The sequence below is a fragment of the Syzygium oleosum genome, unplaced genomic scaffold (genome assembly GCF_021117445.2).
Source record: "Syzygium oleosum isolate NSW1041296 unplaced genomic scaffold, Sole_v2.1 Sole_v2.63, whole genome shotgun sequence".
Lineage (NCBI taxonomy): Eukaryota > Viridiplantae > Streptophyta > Magnoliopsida > Myrtales > Myrtaceae > Syzygium > Syzygium oleosum.
In genome coordinates, this window is record NW_026607547.1 from 372,501 (window position 1) to 399,317 (window position 26,817).

General features: G+C 44.4%; 1 protein-coding gene and 1 non-coding gene across 2 annotated transcripts; one reads left to right on the plus strand and one right to left on the minus strand.

Annotated features, from left to right (window-relative positions):
• Positions 1-14,246: 14,246 nt before the first annotated feature.
• LOC115661408 (uncharacterized) lies at positions 14,247-23,609 on the minus strand. Its single transcript, XM_030583686.1, has 2 exons — positions 23,066-23,609; positions 14,247-14,455 (listed from the first exon to the last, which is right to left on the minus strand). The coding sequence occupies exons 1-2, from the start codon at positions 23,607-23,609 to the stop codon at positions 14,247-14,249; spliced, it is 753 nt and encodes a 250-aa protein (XP_030439546.1).
• Positions 19,821-19,893, plus strand: TRNAK-UUU (transfer RNA lysine (anticodon UUU)). Its single transcript has one exon. It is a non-coding gene; the product is annotated as a tRNA-Lys (tRNA).
• Positions 23,610-26,817: the final 3,208 nt, after the last annotated feature.

A 26,817-nucleotide genomic window follows, 5' to 3' on the forward strand; every position in this document is an offset into this window, starting at 1 on the left:
GAACACTCTTCTATAGATCAACTCAACAGCCCCTATGGCGCGAAGATAACATCCGAATGGAAGATCCGGCCGAATATATCTTCGAGCGCGTCAAGATCCCTCGATACTACTCGCCCAAGATGAAGGAACTCTTAGAAAGATCGGGCTACGACTTCGTCCTACGCTCGAGCGAGATTCCTTCGAGAATCTCCTTATACTCGCGACAAGGTGGCCATAAGCTCAGATCGATGGTTGTTTGTCATCTGATCTTAGTTCGGAGTAGCTTCCGTCGATGTTGCGGACATCTCTACTTGCATGTCTATCTGCAAGACCGAAACCTCTTGTTCGCCAGCCTTCAAACTGACCGGATCTACTCGGGTACGAGGTTCTGATTGATTGACCTAATATGGGTCCGCCAGGTCTCCAGCACCTAACCGATGAAGAAGGGTAAGAAGAAAGGATGCGTTCCGTTGCGTCGAAGAGGCATGTCTTTTCCGTACTTCCTTCCCTGAAAACAGTCCTCAGGTGCCCGTGAGCATTGGATCGTGGACGGGTTTGGTGTCACTGCTCCTGATGACGAGGTAGCTCTCGTTGACAATGCGTTTGTCCGTTGCGCGCTTACTCAGTAACCACGTCCAGTTTGTGCTCCAGTCCTCGCACTGAACTGGCTCATAAGGGCTAACTGATCTCTATCGTAGAATGGTTGTATTGAATGAGGATTTTGGGTTGTGGTTTTCTACTGCATGAGAAAATCTGAATCCATTCAGAGTCGAGTCGAATCTAGTCGAATCGAGACTTCCACTGTTGTCGTTGACAACTGAACGTACTAAGCCAGCCACCATATCTCAGGCCGAACTGGAAAACGGCAAATGTGACACGGGCTAGCGGTGCCTCGCATTCAGGGAATGCTGAGTCGAACAATCTTATTAAGAATCTGTCCATCAACAGAGCGCATCCCTCATCTGCACTAGCCTTCGGTAAGGAAGGTCGTTAGAAGGGCAATCTTCATCGCTCCTCTAGTGCTTCTTTTGATTCTTAAAGAAGTAGCGATATGCCCGCGTGCCAGACCTTCTCTATCTTGCATTAAGGGGAATACAAATCTCTAGCCCTGTGCTTTAAAACCCTTCATCCGGTCAAAATAAGATCTTGATTCTGAATCTATCTATTCCTTTCCCCGGCTGGGTCCTTTTCCACATAAGGCTGAGTCCGGGGAATGCTTTATCTCATCAGTGCATAGCTTGAATTCACCAGCTATCGATCTTCTGCGACTGACCGTAGGACTATCTCGCTCCTCTCCTTCGAGTCGAGACTCCTCGCTATCCTATTCCTCGGTGGTTTTTGCGGGAAGGCAAGATGTGCAGGAGTGATAGGCGGATAATTGTCATCTCTGGAAATAGCCCCACCTATAAATAATATAAATAAAGTCCCTTCGCTTGAGCCTCGCGCTAGAGCTTCTTGTTCTAGTTAGAAGCTGGCTTTCCTAACAGAGTTTAGAGTTGTAGCTAGTGTTTATGAGGGAGTTCCGCAGCTCTGGGAGAGAATTCCATTCTTTTCTTGAATTTTTGAATAGAGTCAAGGGAGAATGCCGCTTTTAAAAAAAACCGAGTTCCCGAGAAATCCGTCAATAAATAACGACTCTTATCCTAGGTTTGAAACTCGGTCTGCTTGCTCCTACAAAAGCTCATACGGGGTGTCTCCTACTCCTCTCCGGGGGCTCGCTCCGCTCTATGCCCAAAGCTTCCACTCAATCACAGAGAGGTCAACCCATTGCCGATACTCAATATGCTGGTCCGGTTAACCCCAACCTCCCCCACATGAACGAACGAGCGACTCGCAAGACTCGAACTAGCATAGGCGGATCGGATCCAAATTAGCCTATCTTCCGTCAACAGGAGTCGCTTTGGTGACGCAGTTCGGTTGGCGAGGGAAGCCTTCCTACGTCTGCACTTTATACCGTCTTTTATTTTTATTTCATGGTTATATAAAGAAAGGGCTCATCTATTCTCTTTCCCTTTTAAGTTTGGTATCCTTCTTTTGCCCCTTAGTGTTCTATCCCTTTGTGTTCTGATCCCCTTAATATTGCTAAACATTCCCTCGAGACTTTTGAATGTGCTAGCTTTTCCGTGTTTGTTGATTCTATTCTCCCTCGTTTTTGTTGGGTGAACCCCAACACATTTTTATATAAATTTCTTTCCAACTAGAGCCCTTTACCTTATCCTCCTTTCTTGGGGGGGCAGAGCATTAAATTTAGACATTCAAGAATGTTCGCGTCGTACGCAAAATCGTTCTTGTCTGCTATCCGCTCCCGATTTTCTTCTTGTCAAGATTCTCCCTCCGCTTGGGAATCAGTGTCGGGTACATAACATAGAAGGGTCAGATCGAAAAAGAAAGGGTACATAGAGGGGTAAGAAGTAGCGACGAGTGAATCAAAAGTAGCAAGTTTCTTCCGTAGCCTTTCGAAGTCACCCGCAATGGCTCTGATAGTTTCATTTTTTGTTCTTTCTCAAAGCTCAAAGGGATCCCTCTTATGAGCCTATGGGAGAAGACTGGGTAGAAGAAGCTTTTAGCCCCTGCTTGTGAAGTGCTATTTTCCGGTCGTCCAATGGTCTTTAGTCGTTATTAAGCCTGGTATGTCTCCGCCCTGTGTCCACAATTCCAGACCTTCAATTCAGGATCATGCCTTGGGCTTTCAATCCGAGATCATGCCTTGGGCTTTCAATCCGAGATCATCCCCTGGGCTTAGTTCACATCTTCTTGCTTAGTTCGCATTCCGGGTATGTGGCAAGCAAGAAAAAGGTATTCGCCATAGTTACGATATCCTTTGCTGATAGTACTACTAGCTCTTGACTTAAGGGACAGTAAGTAGTTTACCTATGGGTGTATGCGTCCCGTAGTCTAACTGGTACTCATGTCTTCTATAGCAGTCTGGTATATGTAACGTTGTTGGTTTCAGGTTGCTTAGGACTAAAAGCTAGTAGTGAGACTTCTATTCTGCCGCCCTATCTAGTAAGAGCCTCTAAAGCGATGTTTGGCGTAATCAATAGAAGGGCTCGACTTTACTGAAGAAGAAGAGGCGGGAATGATCCACCGGATTCATGGCCCACCCATCCATCAAAACGCATCCCTCTACCCTGACACCTAAGATTCCATTCTTTCCGACCACGCTAAAATTATCTATTCATAAGGTCGAGATTACACCTTTTCGTTCCCCACTTCTCCTATATAGCCGGTTTAAGCGAAGCCCAACTCTTTATTAACAACTTGGGCGAGTCTATTATATACATATGAAAGACGAGATTGGGCGAGCAAGGGAAATCACTCAACCTACGATCTAGCCCCCTTTTCTATTGCCCAGCTTTGGAAGAGGCAGTTAGCCGGGTTCTATTCCTTTTCAATAAGATTGGTCAAGGCTTTCTATATAAGCACTTTAGAAAAGAAGGTTGGGAGCCTTATTGACATTAACAAGAATTAGCCTTTCGCTGGACCTTCTCTCATAGTAATCTGAACAACCCGTCGACCCCTATTCATTTTCTATTAATGAATCAAGAAAGGGGATCAAAGTTGGTTATTGAGATCCCCGAACCCCTATGTTGAAAGGGTGGTTAAATACATATGTAATGGCCAACCAATAAAAGGGGGAATTGGGAATGAAAGGCCAGTCCAATGGAATCCAAGACCCACCGTTTGTTGGGGATGGAATGTTCCAGTAACCACGGCCATGCCTTACTCACGTCAATCCCCCCTCAACCGTCGGCAAGAAGTTCGATGGGATCTGTGGCCATTGGTAGACAGCACATCCCTAATGTCCCATGCTACTGATGCTCCAACCCACTCGAATGAAAGAGGTGATCGCATCTCACTACGGAGGGGTTGGCAAGCAGGTCTGAATCCTAACTACAACTCCTATTTACCTACTCTTGCCAAAGTTCCGTTAGGTTCTTAGCAGCAAGGGTGGTTAGTCAAGTTACCCCCGCTTCCTTCTTGCTTTTTCATACTTGACCTGCTGCTGCCAGATAAGATTAAAGAGGATTCGAACCCCAATACAGCTCAGTCGAACTGTAGATACCAACCTAATCTCCACCCCTCCCTCCCTCTTAAACAATTTTTAATCCTACAGCTACATGAACCATGAATTAGAAAAGTTCTGTTAGGTTCTTAGTAGCAGTCGGCGACCTAATTGCTTCTCCTTTCAGAGAAGCCATCCTCCAGCCGCGTTAAGGAAATTTCGAAAACTAAAAAAAAAGGCTTGAAAGCCAAGCCCACGGAGCAGCTTCACCTTCTCTACTCCGCAGGCGTCCTCCCATTCATCCAAAACATCAACGATAAAATTATAATAATATCATCCTTTCGCTTTTTTATTCAACTCGCTTGGTGAAGATAAAACAAAGGCAACCACATAGAAGAAAACTACCTACTCGTCATGATTTGGCAAAGACTTAGTATCCATAGTTAATTGATAGTTATATTACTATCCTCTTGGTTAATCCCGGGTAGCTCCCTAGGTTCTCCCACTCGCTGGAACTAGTGCTGCAACTCAGACTTCAACTTCAATTTGAAAGATAGCAGAAAGCGAATTAAAAAGACTAGCTACAAGAGATTATCTTTTCATAGCCTTTAACTTAACTAGTAATATAACTAGATTAAGCGCTTTAAGAGCGTGGTGAAGCTGGTATTGAATTCGCCGTTGAAGGAATAAGCGATGTTGGTGGTAAGGCCCTTAGTTAGGAGATTGGAAGTAGTAAAGCTGTGCCCGTGGGGTGAGACTTGCCCTCTGCTCTGAGATGGCGAGAATTGTTTAGTTTAGTAAAGGCATGGCTTAAGCCAACTCGGGACGGGAGGTTTTTTTCTTATACTAGCTCTGGCTTTACTTTTATTTGACTCTTTCCAGGTATGATATTCAAGGGACGAAGGAACTCGACCGTACCCTTGATCCTAACCCTCGGGACTGCGGTAAAGAATTGGGACGGATGGAAAGAGACTGGCTTTCTCATCATATGAGAATCTTTCACTCGCTTCCCTGCTTACCTTTTTGCATACAAAAATGAAAAAGGAACTGCTTTAAAGTAAAGGCTTTCAAGGGGATTGAATGAGTTCAGGATAGGAACTTAGTTCAGTTCACAGGAGCTTAGTCATTTTCTTATTCTTATTAAATTAAATGGCTAAAAGGAATAAGAACTCCAACGACTGTATAGGCTTAGTCTGCTATTGTGGGGCTGCCTCTTTTCTTTACTTAGGGAGATTATCTAAGCTCTAAGCTGGCTCTTTAGACTAAGAAAGACTTGATATTACTTAATATCAAACTCAAACCTCTTACCTCACTCGGCTAGATCGCTATGGATTAGATTAGGAAGACATTACGGATGGCGGGTAAAAAGAAGTCTATTAGGACTGCTGGAACTAAAGGAACTTAGCCTTAGACTGGGACGGATAAATCTAACTAGGAGGACTTATACTTACACTTCTACGTATACTGGGGCTATCTATTACAACTGGATGGGCTATAAAAGGTACTGCTACTAGTAGGAAGGATACAAATACTTCGAAGGAGGCTATCAACTATTCCTTACGGATAGAAGGGAATTCCCACAAGAACTTGATGGGTTTACCTGAGTCCTCGAAATCATGGGCTTGGGACTAGAAATGCAGAGGATTAGCTTAGCATGCTAACTCGCTCTCTGGCAGAAGGAATGGATGGAAGATAACCCGCAATCGCAATGGCTGTAACAGAATTCTCGATGACAGCGAACTACATACAAAGATAGCGCTAGTTGGAAGGCCTTAGGACTTAAACTGGCCAAAAGTAAACTCTCCTTTCTACTAGATTGACCTTGCCAGATGGATTGCTTTATAAAACAAACTTGTCCCATAGCCTGCTTATTAATATGTTGGGTTACGCTCGCTTGTCTTTATGTTTTTATGTGTCTAAATGTAAATGAATAATAGGATATTGAGTTGTTTGTTCATTTTATGACCCCACCTAAACATATTATCACTTCACTTTAGCCGAAGTTTTGAATGGATTCCACGATCAAAAATAGATGTATAGTTATATCATTCAAGCTTTAACTTGACTCTTCTCATCTTTCCTTTAGTTTAGATAGAAATAAAAAGGGGCAAGTTAATATTGTCACTCCCCCTCCCACACATTTATGGTATAGTAGATAAGACTTTCGGGATCCATTGGAAGGGCTCAAAAATATATGAAAAAGATCACTTTAATCACTATATTGAAGATTGGTACCTTTTCTACTAAAAAGTTTTGCCTTTAGGATTTAAACTGCCGGGACAACATACCATAAGTTTGAGTTTTATTCATCAATGCATCGATATGGGTTAAATTTTATGGATAGGGAGGAAGGCCTACAAATAAAAGATATAAAAGAGGTTATATAAGTTTTTATATGCTGTGTATTTTTGAAAGTCCCGGTAAGGAACTGATCGAAGTTTCAAATCTATTATTTTTAGTCCAATCTGGTGTGTACTAATGAATTTTGTAAGTCCTTCTCCTATCCAAAAAACAATATAAACAAGAAGGAAAAGGGAAGTCCTATACAGGTACTTCCACACCACATTGAAAGAGTTTAGTGGAGTCTTTTAAGGCATCCCCTGCTCTTTTTTGATATCACGACTATTGCTTCACTGGGCAATAAGCTTTTTGACCTCTTCTTCGTCAAGACTAGTGCCTGCTGCTTTGACTGCTTGCATGGGACTGGAATAATATAAAATACTATTAATAATAACTCCTAAAAAAGGGCTTTTACCCAACTAAGCTCCTTACCTCTGCTTCCTCCTTTTCTTTTTTTATGCCACTGATGGCATACTTCACTAAATCAGTATAAACGGTGCTTGTTGCGGCGAATCCCTTGTGTTAAATTCACAAATCCCCTCCTAACATTGATCCAGTTTAGGCAACCTGGGAAAGGAAGATAAGAGGTGAAATCCCGTTCGTAAAGTATGTCAGTTCCCTTTTTTATTCTTCCTATTTAAGATATCCAATGGCTACCTTTGCTATCTATGGATGATAGGATTAAAAAAAAGTAAAGTGCCACATCTCCTTCTTCACTTCAGGAAGAGCTTCTTCTCAAAGCCCTTCTTCCTTACCTTAGGAAGTTTCCTTTGCTTTGAATCGGAATAGCTAAAGTACCCTAAGGCACTAAGACGAATTCTGTCTATTGGCCCTATGGGTTCTAGAGAGAAGTCAATGGGGCATTCTCCCTCAAAAGCGCATTCAATAGCAGTTTTCCTTTCTTTTACTATTAGTGCTCGTACAAAAACAATGCCTTGAGGAATCTGTGCATCGAGACTAACATATGAGACTAGTGAAATAAGTTACTTGCCCTAGTGCTACTCCCTGGCTTCCTTCCTCCACAGAAGACTTGCTAGAATAGCTTGTGTCACTTCCTTGCATGGACAGCTACCACCTCTTCTCTTGACTTTCCTTCGCTTCGGGTAGACTAAGAGCTCTTTCTTTAGTCTCTATCCTATCCCCTCCTTCTACTAGCCGACTAGGAGTTATAAAGCCTGACTTCAACTACCGCTTACAGGGCACTAAGATTGACTGCTTTTCTCCTCTAGCCACAGACATGCTTGACTACCACAGACAGGAGACCGCCATTACTACTTGAACTATCAAGCCAATTAGTAACACAGGCTCGGTGGCTCTGGCTCCTTGTCGAAAGGTTCTTTTCTATACACCAATCGGCCTACTGGCTCGGGAGGAAGCACTCCTCAGACAAGTACTACACTGATAGGACTGCCTGGACAGCTAAAGGATGAACTCGAAAGTTTCCCATTGGATAAGATAGAGCTAATTCTGTATTTCCCTCAAAAACGATTTTCTACATCAAGAGAAGGTGGTTTAAAGAAAGAATACTGCCAGCCGATGAGACTGACCGCTGGGACAGATCTTATTTGAAAGAAAGTTAGCAACCGTTGGCTTGCAGGACCGAGACCGTGCTACTGGACTGGCTGACTGGGTTGGCTACTCTCTGCGCTCCCAGCTGCTATGGGAAGAAAGCAAGGACTGATTCTACTGATCCTTCACCCAGGGAACGAATGGGGCTTCGCTACCTAAAGAGATAGTTTAGAGTTCTTGCTTCCTGCCTTAAAAGCCGATTAAAAGAGACAAGATCCGATTCCTTCAGCCTATTCATTCACAGCGGATGAAGTAATAACATTGTACAATTCTAACTTCAAACCTTTTTGCTAACCGTCTATTTCCTCCCTAACAGGCCAGAGCGAATGCGGAGGAGAAAAGACGCAGGGTTCTACCACTTAGTAAGTAATAAGTCCATAGTAGCGGTCCATAGAGACAATAGGGTCTAGGTGAGTTCCTCAAATTGAATTTCGTCTTTCTAGCGCTAAGCATATCATATTGCCTGGGATAACGAGCATAAGAGCTAAAGGGCTATTATCGACTAGGAATTAGGAATCATCAAACCAGAGACCGAAGCAGGGCTCGACAAACAAAAAGTGTAAGCCAAGCCTAGAGAAATTATTCGATTTCACACTTAACCGTCGCCACGAAAATGCGAAAGAAATCAGGTATAGAAAATGGAGCGATGCCCGTGTTCTTGTAGATGAGTGATCCAGTGGTTAAGGCTCATTTCAAGTAAGACTTTCTCATGTTGAGAACGTGGATTTGCTAACTCGATAGCTCCAATCTTTTCTTCAAGAAAAGCCAATGCCTCCGTTCGTATGTCCCTCTCGTTAAAAGGGGAATCTCTCATAATCTGGCTTAAGCGCTCATCCGGCTCGCTGAGAAGGAGATGAAAAAGCCGGTCTTGCTAATTTGCTTTCAATTCCAGCACAGTAATGTCGAAGAGCTCATTGGAGAGAGCAATGTGATAGTGATGAATATTAAAAGACTGGTTGAGATTGTCTCAGACCAAGTTTTCGTATTCACCGGAGTGAAGTTGAGGAGGCAACCGATCGATTAATCGGCTTTCAAGTAACCGAATACGGGCATACAATTCGATTTCCATATCCATGTACACCGGGCTTTGATTCCCAAAATGGGAAAGAATGTTATTCCCTGGTTCCGGATTTTGGGCTCCAAAATGCGAATGAGAAAGTCGTGAATCGGAAGATTCAATATTAATTGTAGTGGAACTGGTAGAGTCTTCGTTTCCGGTCGATAAGCTCGAATCTGAAACATAGAACGTGTATAGGGCTCCTGTAGTAATTCCTACAAAAGCGACAAGTCTTTCGAAAATGTCGAAGCGAACCAGGTAAAAAAAATAAATTTCTGAGAAAATAGAGGAAGCCAAAAAGAATCCAATTCTTTTTTCTTTTTGTTGAAAATCTAAAGCGAGAAATCATAATAAGAATTATTAACAACACAAAAAAAATAAGAAAGAGAAATGCACTTCTGGTAATTACAGCGGTTCCTTCTGATCCTAGAAAACGTACGAAAAAACCTACTGCTAAGACACCAAAAAAGGGAATGAAATGAGTCATGATAAACTTTTCTTCGAGAAAAGGGCGGAACGACTACAACCAGCGCGGTTGTTCCTTATTTCATTTTCTTTTTCTAAGCCTTAAGCCATGCACTGAGTTACTTACGGAATCTTGAGGCTGACTACGGCTTCAGATGATTATGCGGGAACAGGATTCGAACCTGTAGTCTTCAGGTCATGAGCCTGACGAGTTGACCAATTCCTCTACCCCGCGTCTTCCCCTTCCCCAAGATATCGCCGCTTCATTTGAACCAGTAAACTTACGCCTAGGATCAAACAAACTGAAGAAATGAGTCCAGGCACAATGAACATACTTGCTAACACCCAGGCCCACTAAAACTTTTCCATCCTTGTCGTTATCATTCGATTCCGTCAGAAAACGGACTCCTACTAATCCTCCTTCTCCTCCTGAATCCTCCTCGATCCTTTATTACATAACATTTTCGGCCGCTCAATATCTCGCTCTTTCTCTTACGCAATATGGTGATTTAAGTCGAAGAGTGACTACTGATTTTCTACTCGTAGTTCCTCTCTTGTTAGTCTACTCGTGGTACTGAGAATCTCTCTTTTTCTTCTTTCTATTTTATTCTTTATTTTGAAGAAAGGTGGATCTATACGGGAAACCAGAGGTAGATAGTTTAAGAAGATCCTTTTCTCCTTCCTCGCTGAACACATACTCAAACTTGCTCCGTCGAAGGAGGAAGAAAACAAAAGAAACCGAAAGCTATGAAACAAAGGAAATGGACTGGTTATTTACAGCTATTTATGCCATTCCCAACCCCAGAGGAGCTCAGGAAATATATTCAGATTAAGGAAGGGGGCGGGGAGAGTAGCTAATATGCCCTGGCTTTCACGCAGGGGACATGAATGAAGTTGTCTCAAGAGGAGAAGGGGGAGCCCCAGTGAGACACTAAAGGTGCAGAAAATTGGTTGAGTTTGTCTTGGAATCCAATCTCATTGATCTGGCTCACTCAGGCCCAGCATTTACAATATCCGGCCGGGTCGAGCCAATGGGCTGGACAGAGCCTTATGTAATCAAGCCTGGAGGCTTCAGTTTCAAGAAGCTTTTGTCAAGCACCTCCCTAGAATGCATTCCGATCACCATCCAATTTTTATTTAATGTAAGGACTGTCAGTTTCACAGCGTACACTCAGACCTTGAAGAATGGAAGCGGCGTGGTTGACACATCCGGAATTCCCAGATTTTGTTCAGAAAGCTTGGTGCTTTGAAGAGGGTTGTATTGCAGAAACCATAGATCGCTTCACCAAGGCTGTTAGGGACTGGAATCAGACACCTCACAAGGATACTAGAAAAAAGATAGATCTGCTCTATATACAATAGAGTTGGCATAAAGCCAGAGATCGAGGAGCTGGGCCTGTCGAAGTCGAGACATATGTGAAGCATTCCTTCGTCAATCTGGTTCTTATCCACAGTGAGATTGGTGGGCTTGTCATACTGATTTTGTCCAAGTAACCGACGCGAAAGGAGCGATTCCTACCCCTGGATGTCTACCACCTCTAAAACAAAAAATGGGCTAGCTAAGGACCCAAATCTCACTTACGAGCCTTACTAGTAAAATAAAAGGGCTCTACCATCACCAAAAATGCATCAACATCTTTCAAACAAAGGCTTACTAATAATAGAAATGCTAGATATCTAATCTTTCAGGTTCAAAGAATAGGCTCCTAGTAGTTTTTTTTTCATATAATAAATGCAAAGGGGAAGATTCCGGATTCCTAGCCTCTCTCTTCTTTGACCTAAACAAGTTCGCTGTATAAGAAAATCTCAACAAAAAGAGGTGATAGTCTGATCTATCAATGGCCAATCAGGGATAAATATAGGTCCTTTAATGAATCCCCTAGAGAAGGATAGGGGAATACCTTTACTCTCTTCGCACTAACGTTAAGAGAAAATGAAAGCTTCTTCTTTACTCCTTCGGTCAAGGAGATGCCCGAACAATCATCTGTATCAATAAAGAAAAAAAAAGGAATTTTTCTGTTAAATCCTGTTATGAGGCATTCACTTACTCAGCCGATAATTCATTTCCATGGCTATTTGGAAGCGAAACTCTAACACCCCTAAAAAGGTTGCCATTTTTGCATGTGAAGCTTCTTAGGAGCAATTTGAACTGGTGAAAATCTTAGAAGGGGGTAAGGTGTATATTAATTGGTGTTTTATGGGCAAGCAAGAAGGTGAAAGTACTAACCACTTGTTGCTACAGTCTAGTGTGACCAGAGAGCTTTGAGAGCTGCTACTATGTGTGGTGTTCAATAGGTCATGCCGTACTTGGTGAAAGAAGTTTTGCTAAGCTGGTTTCTTTATAAGAAAAGGAGGAATACTAACAGGATATGGATAACAGCACCCGTTTGCTTGTTTTGGTGCGTCTGGCTGGAGAGAAATAGGAGTTCCTTAAAGGAAAAAGAGAATAAATAAAGCGGATCCAAACTTAAATATATGTGCTATTTCTACTACGAGTTATTTCGAATGTTTTGCTTCAAATGTCTTACTTCAAGACAAAAGGGTATGCAAGGAGCAGAAGTAATGAGAAAAGAAAAGGTCCCGGTTTCGGAAAAGACGCAGCATTACGAGCTATTCGTATAAGTGAAAGGGAGGGGCAAAGTGAAGTTCATCTGCCATGCCTCCGGCCTTGGCATAGGAATGAATGACCACGGTGGTAGTACATTCTGGCGTAATAGGAAGGCTGGTGATTTGGCGAGAGTTCTTGATAAGGGCTGATCTATTATATAATAGAAGGAATTGAACAAGTTGCCGGAATTTCAACAGTGAGTTCCCGGGTGATATACGGATTAGAACCTAGACGACCGATGCAAAAGTCTTTCGACTCTCATGTTCAGTGGTGCTTAGAGCTTCTCTCCAATAGGGTAGGGTATTGGTGTCCTGTTATAGGTGTAAATAACGGTACGTACTAGGAGCCAGGTTTGGCCATTCGATCCATTTTTTTTTTACTCTTTTATAATACTATTAGTTAAAGCGGAACTACAACTGTGCTTTTTTCCCTACTTCCACCGAATCCTCTCTTTGATGTTAATGCCGCTTAGAAGCATAGTCCTTACTTTACTGAAAGCAGGAAGCATCCAAAGCAATCCAACGGAATTAAAGAAAGCTAGAGTGTAGAGTGCAGTCGGAAGTCAATTGATTGACCATTAATAGTGGAAATTAGCCCTCGTAAGGTATTTCTATCACTCGTCAGGCCGACATTGAAGACATAGCCCTAGTTCTCAGGTAGAATATAGGGTATAGGGATGATAAGGCATCTGTCTCCTTGCAAGGAAGAGGTTTTCTTGCTAATGAGATGAGTGGAAGAGCTGCTTTCGGTCGAGGAGATAACTTTTATTAAACCATTTCTTTCTCGATGCTTTGAATAGTCAGGAAGTAAACTGGAACATGATATATAGGTAGTGTTCGCTTGTTAGGCAGTTGCAGTTATTGATGCTGTAGATCGGGAACATGGCAGAATAAGACAAGGTGTTTAGGTTTGAGATGGGTCTCCAGGAGTGGGCACGGAAAGAGCTGCAAAAACGAAATCTGCAGGACCTGGCCTCAGCAATTCGAGTAGCAGAAGGCTTGATGGAATTAAGGAAGAGGCACGTGACTGCTTGACTAAAGCAGTTAGATGAAGGGCGGTGGATGGGATAAGAAAGTAGGCAGTCGGCCAAGCATGGCCAGCCAAAGAAGCTCCCTAAGGTGGTGTCCCTGGTTCCAGTGTGCTGAACGAGATTTTGAGACTGAGCACGAACCTCCGGCTTCGGACGTGAGTGACTTCTCGGTGCTCCGATTAGCTCAATACGATTAACGAAGATGCTATATTGGGCAAGTCCGGGGTTCCCTTATTCATTCATCGTCGTCGACAAAACCTGGTAACGGATTTTCTTCTTCCATTTTAGCAACTCCGGCAGTATGGACCCGCTTAGCAAAGGTCTACTTGTCGATCTGCATCGGCCTCTTGGACTCCGGGAAGGCAAGCAGCATCCCTTTCTCGATGAAGTTCTGCACGATTTGGTTAGTTTAAAAGTCAGCCTGAACTTACTTTAAAGTAAAGTCTTTGCTCAGCCCGAACATTCCTACCTTGCCTCGAGCGCTAGGGAATTTTCCAAAGGATGGGTGGGATGAGGCCGGCATCAAAGCTTTTTTGGCAATCAATGTATAGACCAGTAATTTCGTAGTATAGTAAGTCAAGATCCGACACAACATCACTGTCAAGGGCATTCTTCTGAGGAAAAAAGAAAAGAGTTGGGCAAACAGAGGTTCATTTTTTTCTTAGATGCTGTGTGCAGCTGCCTTCCAACTATCGGAAATCCGCTCCAGTACGGACGCCGGTACACTTCCTCGCGACTAGCGAAGTCATACTTCGTTATGTTATTCCGATCCGTCAGTATGGTTGAGTAACCTATCCTGCTGAGCTAGATCCAATCTTTCCATATTTTTGATCTCATCAAGGCATTCTCCATTTCTGATATTGTGTAGCCACAAGTAGTGGGGAGTACAACCCAGAGGAGCCAAGCCCATGACCACCACCTTTTATAACATCAGCATTGTACAAGTATGATTACAGATCTCACTGTGTTGTCAAATCAGAGGCCGCAGAACAGAACGTTCTAATGGTTCAAATTTGAATAACCTGCCTTATTTTAAGAAAAAAAAAGCCAACAGTCCAAAAACATGGGAGTGTCAAGCTCTTTCTCCCTTGTCCTAATCTGCTTAAAGTGAAAAGACTCCCTCATTTTAGAGAGAAGCTTAGCTTTGCTTGTCAGCACATAGCTAACCGCTCTGAATGAGAAAAAAGTTCTCTTATCCATCGATCCAATGCACAATGCTAGCCGCCAGAGTTCCAGTGAAGCTGATGTATCTGTAGCCGCCTGCAGGTGCAGGTGGTGCCATGGTGGCCTGTGAATCCTGAGTAATAGGCAGAGGCAATGTAATGACAGAACCAGTGATATTTGGAGTGGCAGAATCAGATGGACTGGCAAGGAGTCCAGGTGAAGTAGAGCCTGGCCGATCTGCAAAAGGACAGCTCATCAAAAATCACATGTCGAGATATATAGACCCGACCGGAAGATGGATCCAAAGAGCGATAACCCTTATGAACTGAACTGTACCAAAGAAAAACACAACAGATAGACTTGGGAGAGAGTTTTTTCTTTCTGTAAGGCCCCAAGTGAGGATAACATGCACACCCCAAAAGTCTCAAGTGACTCTAATATGACACTGAACCAAATAGGACCTCATAAGGGGAACGATTGCTTAGGACCGGTAGGGGAAAACGATTGTTTAAATAAACAGCGGTAGAAAATGCCTCAATCCACAAAGGCCGGGCTTTTGGACACGCGGAAAAGGGAAAGTGGGTGTAGGGTCTTTCTCAGCTAGAGTTGGGGGCGGGGTAGAGTCTCATCGGTCAAGGAGCTAGCAGTCACCCGAGCAGAAGCGGAGGATCCAGATACTTGAATTGACCTTCACTCTTGAAAGCATGCAACAAAGCCAACGAGAAGCTTTCTTCCATTAACAAACCCAGGAAGCCTTCTTAAGAAGATGATTTCTCTACGTATTCCCCTGGAACCGACCTATATTCAATCAAGGCAAGTCAGCCTTTGAGGTTTCCTGTCGAGATATACTCATCTGAGTCTGAACCCGCTTCGAGAACCAGATCTCATCGGGACGGAAAGGAAAACGAGTGAAACCGCACTTCATTCATTAATTGAATTTTTGAGTACGGAATCAAAGGAGACCTGGTTCACCTCTGTGGCATCATCACTTACGCAACTTAGTTAGGAGGGATCAGAGTCTCTTCTATCTATAACCGGGAAAGGAGCGGAACAGGAAGACTTGGAAAAGTATGGATTGTGAAAAGCCTTGACTTATAGATGAGATTGACAGAGAGAGAATAAAAAAAAAGCAAAGTCAGAAGAGAAGCTACCTCGATAGGAAGAAGAAGAGCAGAAAGGAGAAGATTTCCCGAAGGCTTCAAGCCCTGTTTCAGCTGAGAGCATTGATTCCCCTGGAACCTCTCTTCCATAAAGAAAGCAGGCAAACTCAAAGCATTAGGTCTCCCATTCTTTAGGTCAAGAAGGCACAAGATGCCATCAGCCAGTAAGCCAGTTTCGATCTCAAAGTCTATGATTGATGAGAGTAGGGGGTCAAGTGAAGTCAGAACCTGATCTTGCTCTCTTCTATCACGGCATTAGAGGAGTGAGCCCGCCCTTCATTCATCAGGTCTCAAAGTAGAGATTGTCTGATGGGTAGGTGGAAAAGCTACAAGCCATTACCCAAGTTCCGTGCCGTCTTTTCTTTCTTGAGGAGAAAGAACCTTCTTGAGTTCTCACTTGATCTCATGTCTTCTTTTTTCCCTTAGATTATGTCTTCTTATAGTAGGCATTCTCTTTCTAGACAAACAGTTTACAATATCGAAAAAGGCAAAAGCCACTAGACGAGAGGGGCAAGCAGCGATAGCAGCTCGACCTTAGGAAGAAGTAAAGGGGGAAGCCTGATCGGACCCAAAGGCCGGTACCGGTACATGAGAAGCACATTAAAAACTGTCATCGCACTGTCCACAAGAAGAAGATCAGCAGGGTAAAAGTTGAAATTTCGTGACTTTGCTTAGCTTCCAGTCTTGAATGGAAAAAGGAGAAGCTGCTTGACCAAGAGGCAGAGGAGCCGCATAACTTGATTCACATTTTCTTCTTGATTAGAGGGGCGTAGCGGCATTGGGAGAGAGGTCTCCAGGCCAAAAAGGAAAGCAATCTAAGGAAAGGGTAGAACATGTTCTATTTTCCGATCTTTTTTGTCCCAGTACGGAGATCTAACAGTCAAGATGGAAAGAGAGGGAGTTGGAGAGAAAGCATCAACTATCTTCTATACGTGATTGGATTTGAAGAGAGGGATTGGCTTTAGTCACCAATTCCATTCCTGGCTTCACTCTCTCTATGCGGTTGCTGACTGCTTTGCTTGAGTAACGAGACTAGTTCCGACTAGGCCATTTGATAACAGATAGGTTGGCTATTACTGAAGCTTTTAAGAAAACAAAAGGCCTGCCCTTGATGAGAGTAGGGATTCGTATAATCATTAGAGTGGTTCTACCCTTTCATTCATGTCTGATGGATCAAAGTCCGGAGGTCTAACAGTCGATTAGGTCAGTAGCGGAATGCCATTTGACCTTACCGAGAGGTTCAATAGCGCGTTCAGGCCCTCGGGAGAGGATGAATCCCCATTAGCGAGGAGTCCCACTATCGAATCCAAGAGGTCTGAAGCAAGGAGTGCTCGCCAGTCCCACCCCATAGAAAGGGGAAAGGTAGAACCGGATCTCTTCGTTAGCCTATGAATAAGAGAATCTGAGGTATGTGAAAGCGCTCTTTCGGGCGAGTGAGTCACGTGCGTTCAAGTCAAAACAAGAGAAAGTAACTCGACCTTAGGCAGAGGAGAGACAGCCGCTCAAACAAAGAGAGCTTCTTGATCCACGTATCTCATTGATTTAGCGATAGGGGCGGAATGCCAAGCCGCTCAAACACCATTCCATTGGGGGAGTCCCAGCCTTAGACGGACAAGACAGAGGCCAGCTTAGGGGCTGATTGACTTAACCGAATAAAGAAAAGTGTGGTTTTTCCCATGAGCTTTCTCTAAGCTATTTCACGATAGGGATTTGGGATAGACTCAGACGCTAGCAGTTCCTTGTGAGATAAAGCAAGTCGAAAAAAGACGAATCATCAAATCAATCAGGTTCACAGTTGAAGTATGTCCTCAAGATGCATCCACTGAGACTATGATTGTCGGAGAGGGCTTTTTAAAAGCATTGATTGTGTTCAATCAGCCACTCTCCTTTCTTTGACGGCCCGTGGGGTTGAAAGCAAGTCCGGGCACTACCAAGCATTAGCCCAAGAGAAGCGATATCGCAAACTTCTAGCATTTCAGGGCGAGGGCAAGAAACAAAGCCAGTTTCGCTTTCAAAGTCGAACATCGGGCAATCGGGCTTTCAGCGCTGAGTTTCCAGACTAAGTGAGTTACAATACTCTGGGACTAAGAAGATCAGTTTCTCTTCATCACGGGGCGCATTCGTCTATCGATCTTAGTCTTAGAAAAATTGGTGGTAGCCACTACGTCAAGAGCAAAGATAAGAGATAGATAAAGAGAAGATTGCCTTTTCCTCGATGAGTTGAAGGTTTGTGACTCCTTCGCTTCGACCGTACCTTCTTTCTTTAGTAGCGAGTAGAACTTGAAAGATAGGGGTCAACGCCACAGGCATTAGCCAAAACAATAGAACTTGACAGAGATTGAGTTGAAACAGCATTTCTTGTCACCATGACCAGCCCTGACTTGACTGGTGGGTGAAGGAGAGAAAGTCTCAGCGCTAACTCACTAGACGGACAATCGACCCTAGGGAGAGAAGCTACCCCGATTCACTAGCCTAGCCTGGGAACATCACTTCCTATAGTGGCAGGTAGTTGAATTGAAGGAAAGCGGCAGCTAATTGAATGGGTTCTGTCGCACCTGATTCATCTTCAACCGAGATTACATCACATCAATGAAGGAATGCAAGTGTAGTTTTCCCCAGATCTAATGTCTGATTTCGACCTGATCTTGATCTATTAGAAACGAACTGCCCTACGTTCAAGAAAGAAAGACTGTCTGGCTGTAGCCATGTCGAATGGAGAAGGAGGGGCTTCAAGGGCAGAGGCACGAAGTGAAGCAGCTTTCCCAACCCAAGACATAGGTTAAGAAGCGGAATGGGGCAAGGCCGAGGAACCGCCATCTCTTTTCATTTGTTTTGGCTATTACCAAACCTAGCCTAGCCTTCGTCAATCACACTAAAGCGGAGCACCCAACTATGGCAAGGCCCCCTTCTGTAAGGGTTAGGTTAGTCAATCCGGCCCGAGACGCGTTCGTTGACAAAACCGCCGTAGGAATGGAGACCTTTCAATAGAGCGGAGTCGAACTGATCAACGAGAAAGAGGCCCTATTAACTATAAACGAATACACCACAAGATCGAACTGCACTCATACCTCTCCCGCATCAAGTTGACCGCCACCCCCCTACGTAGTGATTATATCAATCATGTACGTAGGTAGGGCCCCCCATTCTGATTGGTATATCATGAAAAAAGAAAGCCATTTGCACCAGGCGCACTGCGCTTTCCCTTGCCCAGATGTTCGCCTTTCTAAGTCAAGTAATGGTGACCCGCCGAAGACTGGAGCCTCGTAACATGTTGACGAAGACCTCCGAACTGAGGATTCGATCAGTAGAGGGGGCTACTTTGCCTCCCCGGAATAAGAATAGCCCCGCTCTCTAGCCGACGGATCCCCTTGATTATATAACAGGGAAGGAACGTGTCACATTAGAAGTGAACAATCAGAGATGTCCTCTAATCACCACGATGAGGCTGGTCCCTCTTTTAGTAGACTCAGCTATGAATATGAATGAAGAAATGAATGCCGGGCTCTTTCTTTCACTGCTAACCCCAAGAAGTTTCTTAATGCTGATACTTTCTCTTTCGTCGAGCCCTGAGCTTGTGGTCCTCTTTGAGTGTGGGTTCAATTGGATGAATCTGTCAAGTCAAGGTCAACGTACATAGCAGCAAGGATGGTGCATCGCCTATTTCTCGTTCTCGCTCGGGAGCCAAAACCGAACACGCCTGCTACCTACTGTACTGGACCTTCGACCCGGCATTCTACCCTTGTCGAATCGGAACCAACCACCACTGCATTGCGCTCGAACAGTTGAGCGGCCGCCGGCCAGCAACTTCCGTGCACAGATAGAGATTCATTCTTCGTACCTGGTCCAACCTCACAATCCTTCGCGGGTTGGTAAGGAGTCAGTCTTCTTTGGTAAGACGGAATTGGACAAAGAAAAGAGAGTGCTCGACCGGAAGAACGGCCAACAAAACAAAGACCGTAATTACATAGATAACTGCTCCTCCCTTTCTCTGTCTTTAAGGCTTTAAGTCGAACCGTATGGCGGCTGGAAAGAAAGACGACCTCACCTTCTCGTAGATGGTGTCAGTGAGAGCAACTTGAGTCTCCCCCGTTGACCTTCTTTTGTGGATAGAATCTTCAATGAGTGTAAGCAAGCACCCAACCTAAGAAAGGTGCTTGTTGAGTAAGGCTGGCTTTCGAGCCCAAGCCCCTTGTATAGGTTGGGTGCTTGAGCGCTTCTCATATCGATCAAGGCTTTCCTTGAGTTTTCAAGTTGGGGCGCGTTAGCTAGGCCCTTTTCTTGCGGGAGTGATAACGCGCGCCCTGTAGTTTTTTTTCTTCGCTTGCTCTGCAGTACGAGCCTCATACAGAGCCGCGCCCTTTTAATATGATGAGAAGAAGAGGGGCCGCCCTCTTTTCTTTTCCGCACCAATCCTTTCCTTATTTACTAGTACATCTTTTTTGGGGTGTATAGCTCAGTTGGTAGAGCATTGGGCTTTTAACCTAATGGTCGCAGGTTCAAGTCCTGCTATACCCAAACCTACCTTACTATAGTAGGTGATGCGTAGTAGCGTTCAAAGATCACTCTTTGGCCTTTAGACTCGCTTCAGCGACTTTGCCCTTTAAGTGACAAAGGGGGTGAGCCGCTCCAAGCCGAAAGCGATAGCGAATCCCGAACTTGCCCACGCTCATCCAAACCGGCCTCAAAAAGCGATCGGAAAGCAAAGCCCTTCCTTCCAATCCAAGCCGACGAAGCCGCCCCTATATCTAACCACCGCTCACCCCGATCACATATTGGCACGTTCATGATGCATCATGATCAAAAGGCCCTAAAAAAGACCTATGCATCAGTGTACTGTCATGATCATATATTAGCTCGATTTTCTTGACGGCTTGAAGGCGAAGCCGCCTATTTCTTCGGGCAAAGGGCGCTCCCTCCTCCTAACTCCTTCCACTTATCCCCGGGACAGGGACTACGGCTTGACCTTCGAGGAAGAACTCCGTGGGACCCCTCCTTTTAGGGCGCCTAGATAGTGAAAGGTTATCCCTTTGCAACGCTGGAAGCTAAGCAAAGTCACGAAGCTGGCTGACTACGCTCGAGCAGAGCTCAGGCCCGGAGGTGGTGGCTGAACTCGCCACAGAGTTCAGGAGCGAGTAAGACTATCTTGGTGAATGCAATAAGAATCGGCTGCTCGCCGCAGCAGAGTGCTTTGCCCATGCTGCTATCCGCCGCCGAAGCGCTCTCAAGGAATTCGTGCTTGGATGTCGAGATCAGGGGACTCTATCCAATCCATGCGGCGAAATCTATTTGTGGTGGAACAAAGTAAAATAAAAATATATTTTCCGATACAAGAGATCGGCCCCGAAGCAAGGTATGGTGGGTGCCAGCAACTTTCACTTGTTAGGAGTAGGGGCTGAAAAGAGCTCTTTGTATAGCTTGGCTTTGCTGGGCTTTGATGCTTACAACTTAGAGAAAGGGGAAGTTTTGAGAAAGGAGCTTTTAAGCCCTTTTGCTGGATTGTTGGTCCGCGGCCCCGCTCTATAGATAGAATGAATAAGGAGAGGCCTATCGATGACATGACCGAGCCACTCTGTTACTACTCCTTACCTTACCCCCCTTGTCACTTAAGGGGAAGCAAGAGAAGGGGGCCCGCTGGAAACCTTCGCCTTCGGCTCCATACTGATCGGGCCGGCCGGCCATGAAGGGACATTACGAACTTCTTACTGGTAATACTGGGCTGTATATGATCCTGATCAGTGATCAGTATATTTTCATATTCCGGATCCTTATGTGCTTTTTTTTTCTTATACTAGCGGCGGCAGATCCATTAGTAAACAGGAGCTGCTATCGTTCACCCGGCTGGATGTCAATCTGACGGATGGATAGGCGTAGCAGAAAAGAAAAGATAGGGTCAATTACGAGAGGAAGGCGGAGGAAAGAAGACGAGAGAGCAAGCCCCAGGAAAGTATAGGTTGGCTTGCAGCTACCACGGCCGTAAGAACGACTCGAAAGACGGGCCCCCGCCCCGATAGTAGCGATAAAATCTTTCGGAATCCAAATTATATCGTGGTAGCCTACAATGGTTGCTTTCCTATGCCGTTCCATTCATACGAAGCCAAGCCGATCCGATTTAGGCCTAGGACCCAACTCCGAACCCTTTGCCTGGCCTCGGGTGGTGGATCGAATGAACACTCAACTGCGTCATCACGGCAGCGATGGATGTTTAACCTTTCTTTATATCTTTTCCTTCTTTCTCAATAAAGAGAAAGGCGGGGATGGACTCTGAAATACTCCTCCGATCGGTTCCGACAGTCTTTTCTTAACCTTCTCTTCTCGGCATGATCCAGGCGTTCAAGCTAGCAGATCAAATCATGGGTTTTCATCCCCGGAGAGGCAAATGAGTCGGTTGGTTGAAATGCGGTTATGCCGGGTGGACTAAAGTCAAGTGGGAGGTGGTATCGTATTATCTTATAATAGGAGGACGCCTGCTTTTAGCTCTAAGTCATCGCTTCCAATCCTATTCCTATAATAGAACGCTTTTCTTTTTTTCGGTATGCCGCTCCGCGAACAGAGCGAATGAAGAGAGATCCAACCTAATATCATGAATATCCTTCGCCCGTTATCTCCTCATCTTCCTATTTATAAGTCACAGCGTACTTATTTATACTACTAACTTTTTTTTTTAAGGAGAAGCATTCCTTTCCTATTCCTAGGCACTCTAGTTGTTTTCTTTTTTTATCTTCTTTGTGGGTTCGATGGATTTTTGTCAGTCCATCCTTTCACAGATTGGGTTCTCCCTGGGCGATCGAGCCCTATCTTTCTTTTTCATATATATGGGCTGCTCCGTCTTAGGTAGGGCTAAGTAGGGCTGAATTGTATACTAGTGAATGTTTCGCTAGATCAGAGACTTTTCTTTTTTTTTATATGGTCATCTGAAGCTCCCATGGTGGGTCGCGCTTTCAATCGAATAGAACCAAAACCTCTTTATTCAGGGTCGAGTATCCCTCTATGTGGAAGGGTGGTGGCTTCCGCTCCTCAATTGTTCAAGCAATTGATTGTTAAAATAAAACCTCACCTTTGCACATATTGGCAGCAATCAGTCTCCATCGTTGACTAGTAAGATCCTTGCTCTAGAATCTTTTTGGCCATCATTTTCCCACTTACATGCGCTCCGAAAATTCAATCATGGATTTATTTCAAAACTTTCTGGGCTTCAGACTCATGAAGACACCTCAGTAAGACATTGTTGTAAGAAACAAAACAATAAATGCCCCACATACTCCTGCGTAGCTAACCTCCGGATGGTACGTCGGGCATTAGCTGTTGCGTACTCAGGGAATGTGCGATCCTCGAAGTACTTAATGATGTCTGTGTACCAGGGGAGCCCATCGGACTGTGGCTCTGTTTCAATCTGATAACAGTATGCGGGTTCATTTATTTGAAAAATCACAATTGGTTTCAGCTCAGCGCCCCCGGGAGATAGTAAAACTTTATTTCTTTGAACTGGTCCATGAGCTTTTCTAAGTACTCATGATATGGTATAAGCTTTTTCTCTCTCGTTCTCCAATCTCCATTTGCCCTGCCCGCTCCTAAGGCTTATTACCAAGAAGGAATAATAAATGACTTGCAAACGCTTTCCTGATAGCTCCTGGCTGGGCTGCTGGCCAGCAATGCAAGCTTCGTATTCAGCAACATTGTTCGTACGTACATGGGAAACTCCACTTGAAGGCCAATGGGATCCTGGTCATCTCTGGCGATAGTTGCACAACACCTACACCGCTTCCGTCTTCATTCATAGCGCCATCCAAATAGATCGTCCATTCATCAGACATAGGCCCTTCTTCTTCCGTGGCAAACAAGATCTCTTCATCGGGAAAATCAGTTCTGAGCGGCTCGTAATCCGGCAATGGGTGCGAAGCCAGGTGATCGGCCACTGCTTGTCCCTTGATTGACTTCTGGGTAACATAGGTGATATCCAATTTCGAAAAAATGAATTGCCACCTAGCAGTCCTTCCAGTCAATGCAGGTTTTTCAAATAGATACTTCAAGAGATCCATCCTGGCGAGTAGTTTGACTGGATAAGCAAGCATGTAATGTCTCAACCTTTTGGTTGCCCAAACTAAGGCCAGACACGTCTTCTCAAGAGGGGAATACCTAGTTTCATAATCAGTGAATTTCTGACTCAGATAAGAAATTGCCCTTTCTTTCCTTCCTGTCTCATCATGTTGCTCTGGGACACAGACACATCCCATCGACGTTTCCGTGGTATAAAGGTATAATAATAGCGGAGGACCCCGCACTGGCGGGACAAGAATAGGAGGATTTGCAAGGTATGTCTTGATTCGTTCGAACGCTTGCTGACCCATTCAATGGCCATTGTCCCGTGGAGTTCTTTCTCAGCAATTTTCAAAACGGCGGGAGCTTTCGACTTTGGGATTCGAATTCGCTCGAAATCTTCCCCTTCCGATTAACAATCTCTTCCCTCCCCTTGGGCTTGTTGGCCTAGCTGTTGGGTGAATTTCCGGTGCTAGTGAATCAGATGTTTGAAGGCAAAATGCCACATCAGTAAGAGAAGGAGCTGAACTAACTTAATGTCCAAGAGTAAGAGATCACGGGATATGGTTTTGTTGGTTCCGCCTCAGGTTATCAATCATCGAAAGAAATTTTCCCAGCATCAGCATTAAATCGAGATGGCCCTTTCTAGTATCTCAAACTCTGGTTGAAAAAACTCTTTCTATGGATTGATCTAAATAACCAAGCCAAGGGGCACTAGCAACAACCATTGCTATGTCCCCAGGATCAAGTATTGAATCCAAGAACCCTAGATAAAATCGAAATGGAAACTTGACATCGACGCCTTCTCTCAGAACTGAACATAGGAACTTTGCTACGCGGAGATGGCACGAGAGATGAAATGTCCTTAATGGATAGGGGTCCATACGGGATTTTTCATCACTCAAAAGATCAGAATGAGAAATATCATGTAGTAGGTAGGTCTGTTAGCTGGTTCGGAAGATTCTCTCTGAGAGTCTTAACCGATGTACAAAATTCTCTGGAAAAAAAGCTTTGATTGGATTGATTGAGTTTTTGCCTACACAGGCAGTCCTGCCCTCAGATAGATACGAAGTTCTCGGCCTGGGAAAGAGGCAGATTGACAAGATTCCGCTACTTGTCCAAAAGCAAGCGGAGGAGCCGGCTAATTCCAAGTTGACGTTTCACGTTTCAGATGATTAATGCGGAAACTCGGATCTGAATATGCCATTATTATGTATTGTAAGTCATTTTTTTTTTACATACTCGCTTGCGGACTCTTTCCGTCTTATCGGATATGAGTGTGACCTTCAAAGAGATAAATGCTCGAGGTCTTCCTCATCGGGCATGTGATCATTCTTCTTCTTCATTTGCCTTGGAATCTCAACCCATACACGGTCCTCACAGAAGACCCCCTCCTTATCCACAACACATTTGTGGTCCGGCCGCGCCCCTCTTTCGATTGTCTTTTCACCTTGTAAGGCAATCATACCTCCCTCTGTTGGAGCTTCCCTACTTCGTCTTCTATCTTCCTTCCACCCCCTGGACACTATTCTACCCAGTTGCTCTCGTGTATGGATCGAGAGCTTCTAATGCCGTTAGCATCCCTATGACGTCCTTCTCTTCGTCAATCTTTTGCTTACCTGGGTCGTCTCGTCTCTCTCTGCTGAACATCCCGTGGGTGAGACTTTTATCCATTTTTATGTAACTCCTCCCCTCTAAAGAGGAAGAAAGTGGAATGCCATGCAGTTGTAGAACCTGGTTAAACAGGCGTATGTATGAACATTAATAAGGTTCTTTTTTATGATTAAAAAAAAAAAAAAAAAGAAAGGCACTCATATGCATATTGTTGGGCGAAAACCTCACTCCTCTAGGGATCGAGTTTCTCACTTTGACAGCAATATTCAATGCCTTTATGTCGCTTTGAATGACTGAGGACTTGGGTTGGATCCTCCTAAAAAGGTGAAGCTACTTTTTCAGTTATATGCCGAGACATGGGGTTGTTGACCAACCAACCACCAATGAGAGATAGGGGGAGCAGTCTTCGCACTTATTTAGATTAGATCTTCTATGACTATTCTTGTGGGGAAAGCCTTTTTTTTGTTTTCTAGCGGCTGATGCCACCTCTAGAATTTGTTCCTTACTAGACTCTCCCCATACAAGTGGTTCCTTGTCTTGCTTCGTGATGTACGAACAGATTACGCCCTTTTGGATACCTAATCTCGCACTGCAGTTTCCTGCTTTGTTTGGAGGGCGATCAGTGGGATCAAGTTTTCTTTGTCTCTTAAACCTCAGAGCTATACTTTTTCTTATTTTGTTGAATCCGAGTTCTTAATGCCATGAAGTATAGCAGTTCCTTCTATGGCATCTATGTCAGTTCCGTATGCATCCTCTTCTGGCCATGTCCCTGATACGAGACTAGTGCTATCAGTTCCCTCCTTTCCTTCTCGCTATGCTCATGATTAGTCTTTTTTTTGTACTTATACCTTCTCTTGAAGAGCCTTCTCTTCGGCAAACAAGCTAAGGCTTTTCCGGAACAAAAGGAACAGTTTTCTCATAACTATGTGTACAGTATGCGGGAATATAAGCTATGTCCACCTCATCCCCCCCCTCCCTCCTATGTTGTAAAAAAAAGGGAAGTGAATGAAAAAGACCGCCAAAGCCTAAGACTGCAGAGGAAATTAAGTGGAGTTCTCCAGGGAAAGGAATCGATCTCTCTTTCGTTTAGGGAAGGGGAAATGCGCATCCTTCTCTAGGGCTAATTTCCACGCATTGAAGTGGAGTGGATTTCTCTCCTCTTCTCTTTATCTTAGACGTCTATCTCACTCTTACACAGTGCCTAGCTCTAAGACTAGGGATCTCTTGCCTACGCATCTTGATCTCTACGCCGATCATAGGGATCCAGTGAAGTGCCGCTGTCCCGTAGAAGTTATTAGCTTATTCAACGCTAAAGCCCTTATGGATAATAGCCTACTAGGAGAACGATTGGCTAGGTCGTCCAGACAACTGCCTCTGTCTCCTCTTCCTGCTTCCATAGAAGGGGCGTCATCCTTCTTTTCGTCAAGTAGCTAGACGGAACCCGATCTAGGGTAAGAACAAGATAGGCAAGACTAGTTAGAGCTTCGTAGAGTACTTACTAAAAGTTTCCATCGATCGGCCTCACATTTCCTTCCGGATTGTCCCTGGGTTAGGAAGTCCCTAAGAAAGAAGTAGTGCTTTCCTCTTTCTTTTTAGGATACATTCCCTCAAGTTCTTAGACTCGTCTCGATTAGGCTCATTCTAGCCATTCTCGCACATATGGATCTAGAGCTCTACCAAATGTTCAAACTTCATTTCTTAATGGGGATCTTGATGAAGAGATCTATATGGACCAACACCCGTCGGCTTTGTGGCTCTGATGGACAGGAGCGAAAAGTATGCAAGCTAAAA

Coding starts and splice junctions, on each gene's coding strand:
- LOC115661408 (XM_030583686.1), bottom strand. CDS start 23,609: ATGGGATGTGTCTGTGTCCCAGAGCAACATGATGAGACAGGAAGGAAA. Junction 14,456..23,065: donor CTTCAAGTGGAGTTTCCCAT/GTACGTACGAAC, acceptor GTCCTTTTGCAG/ATCGGCCAGGCTCTACTTCA.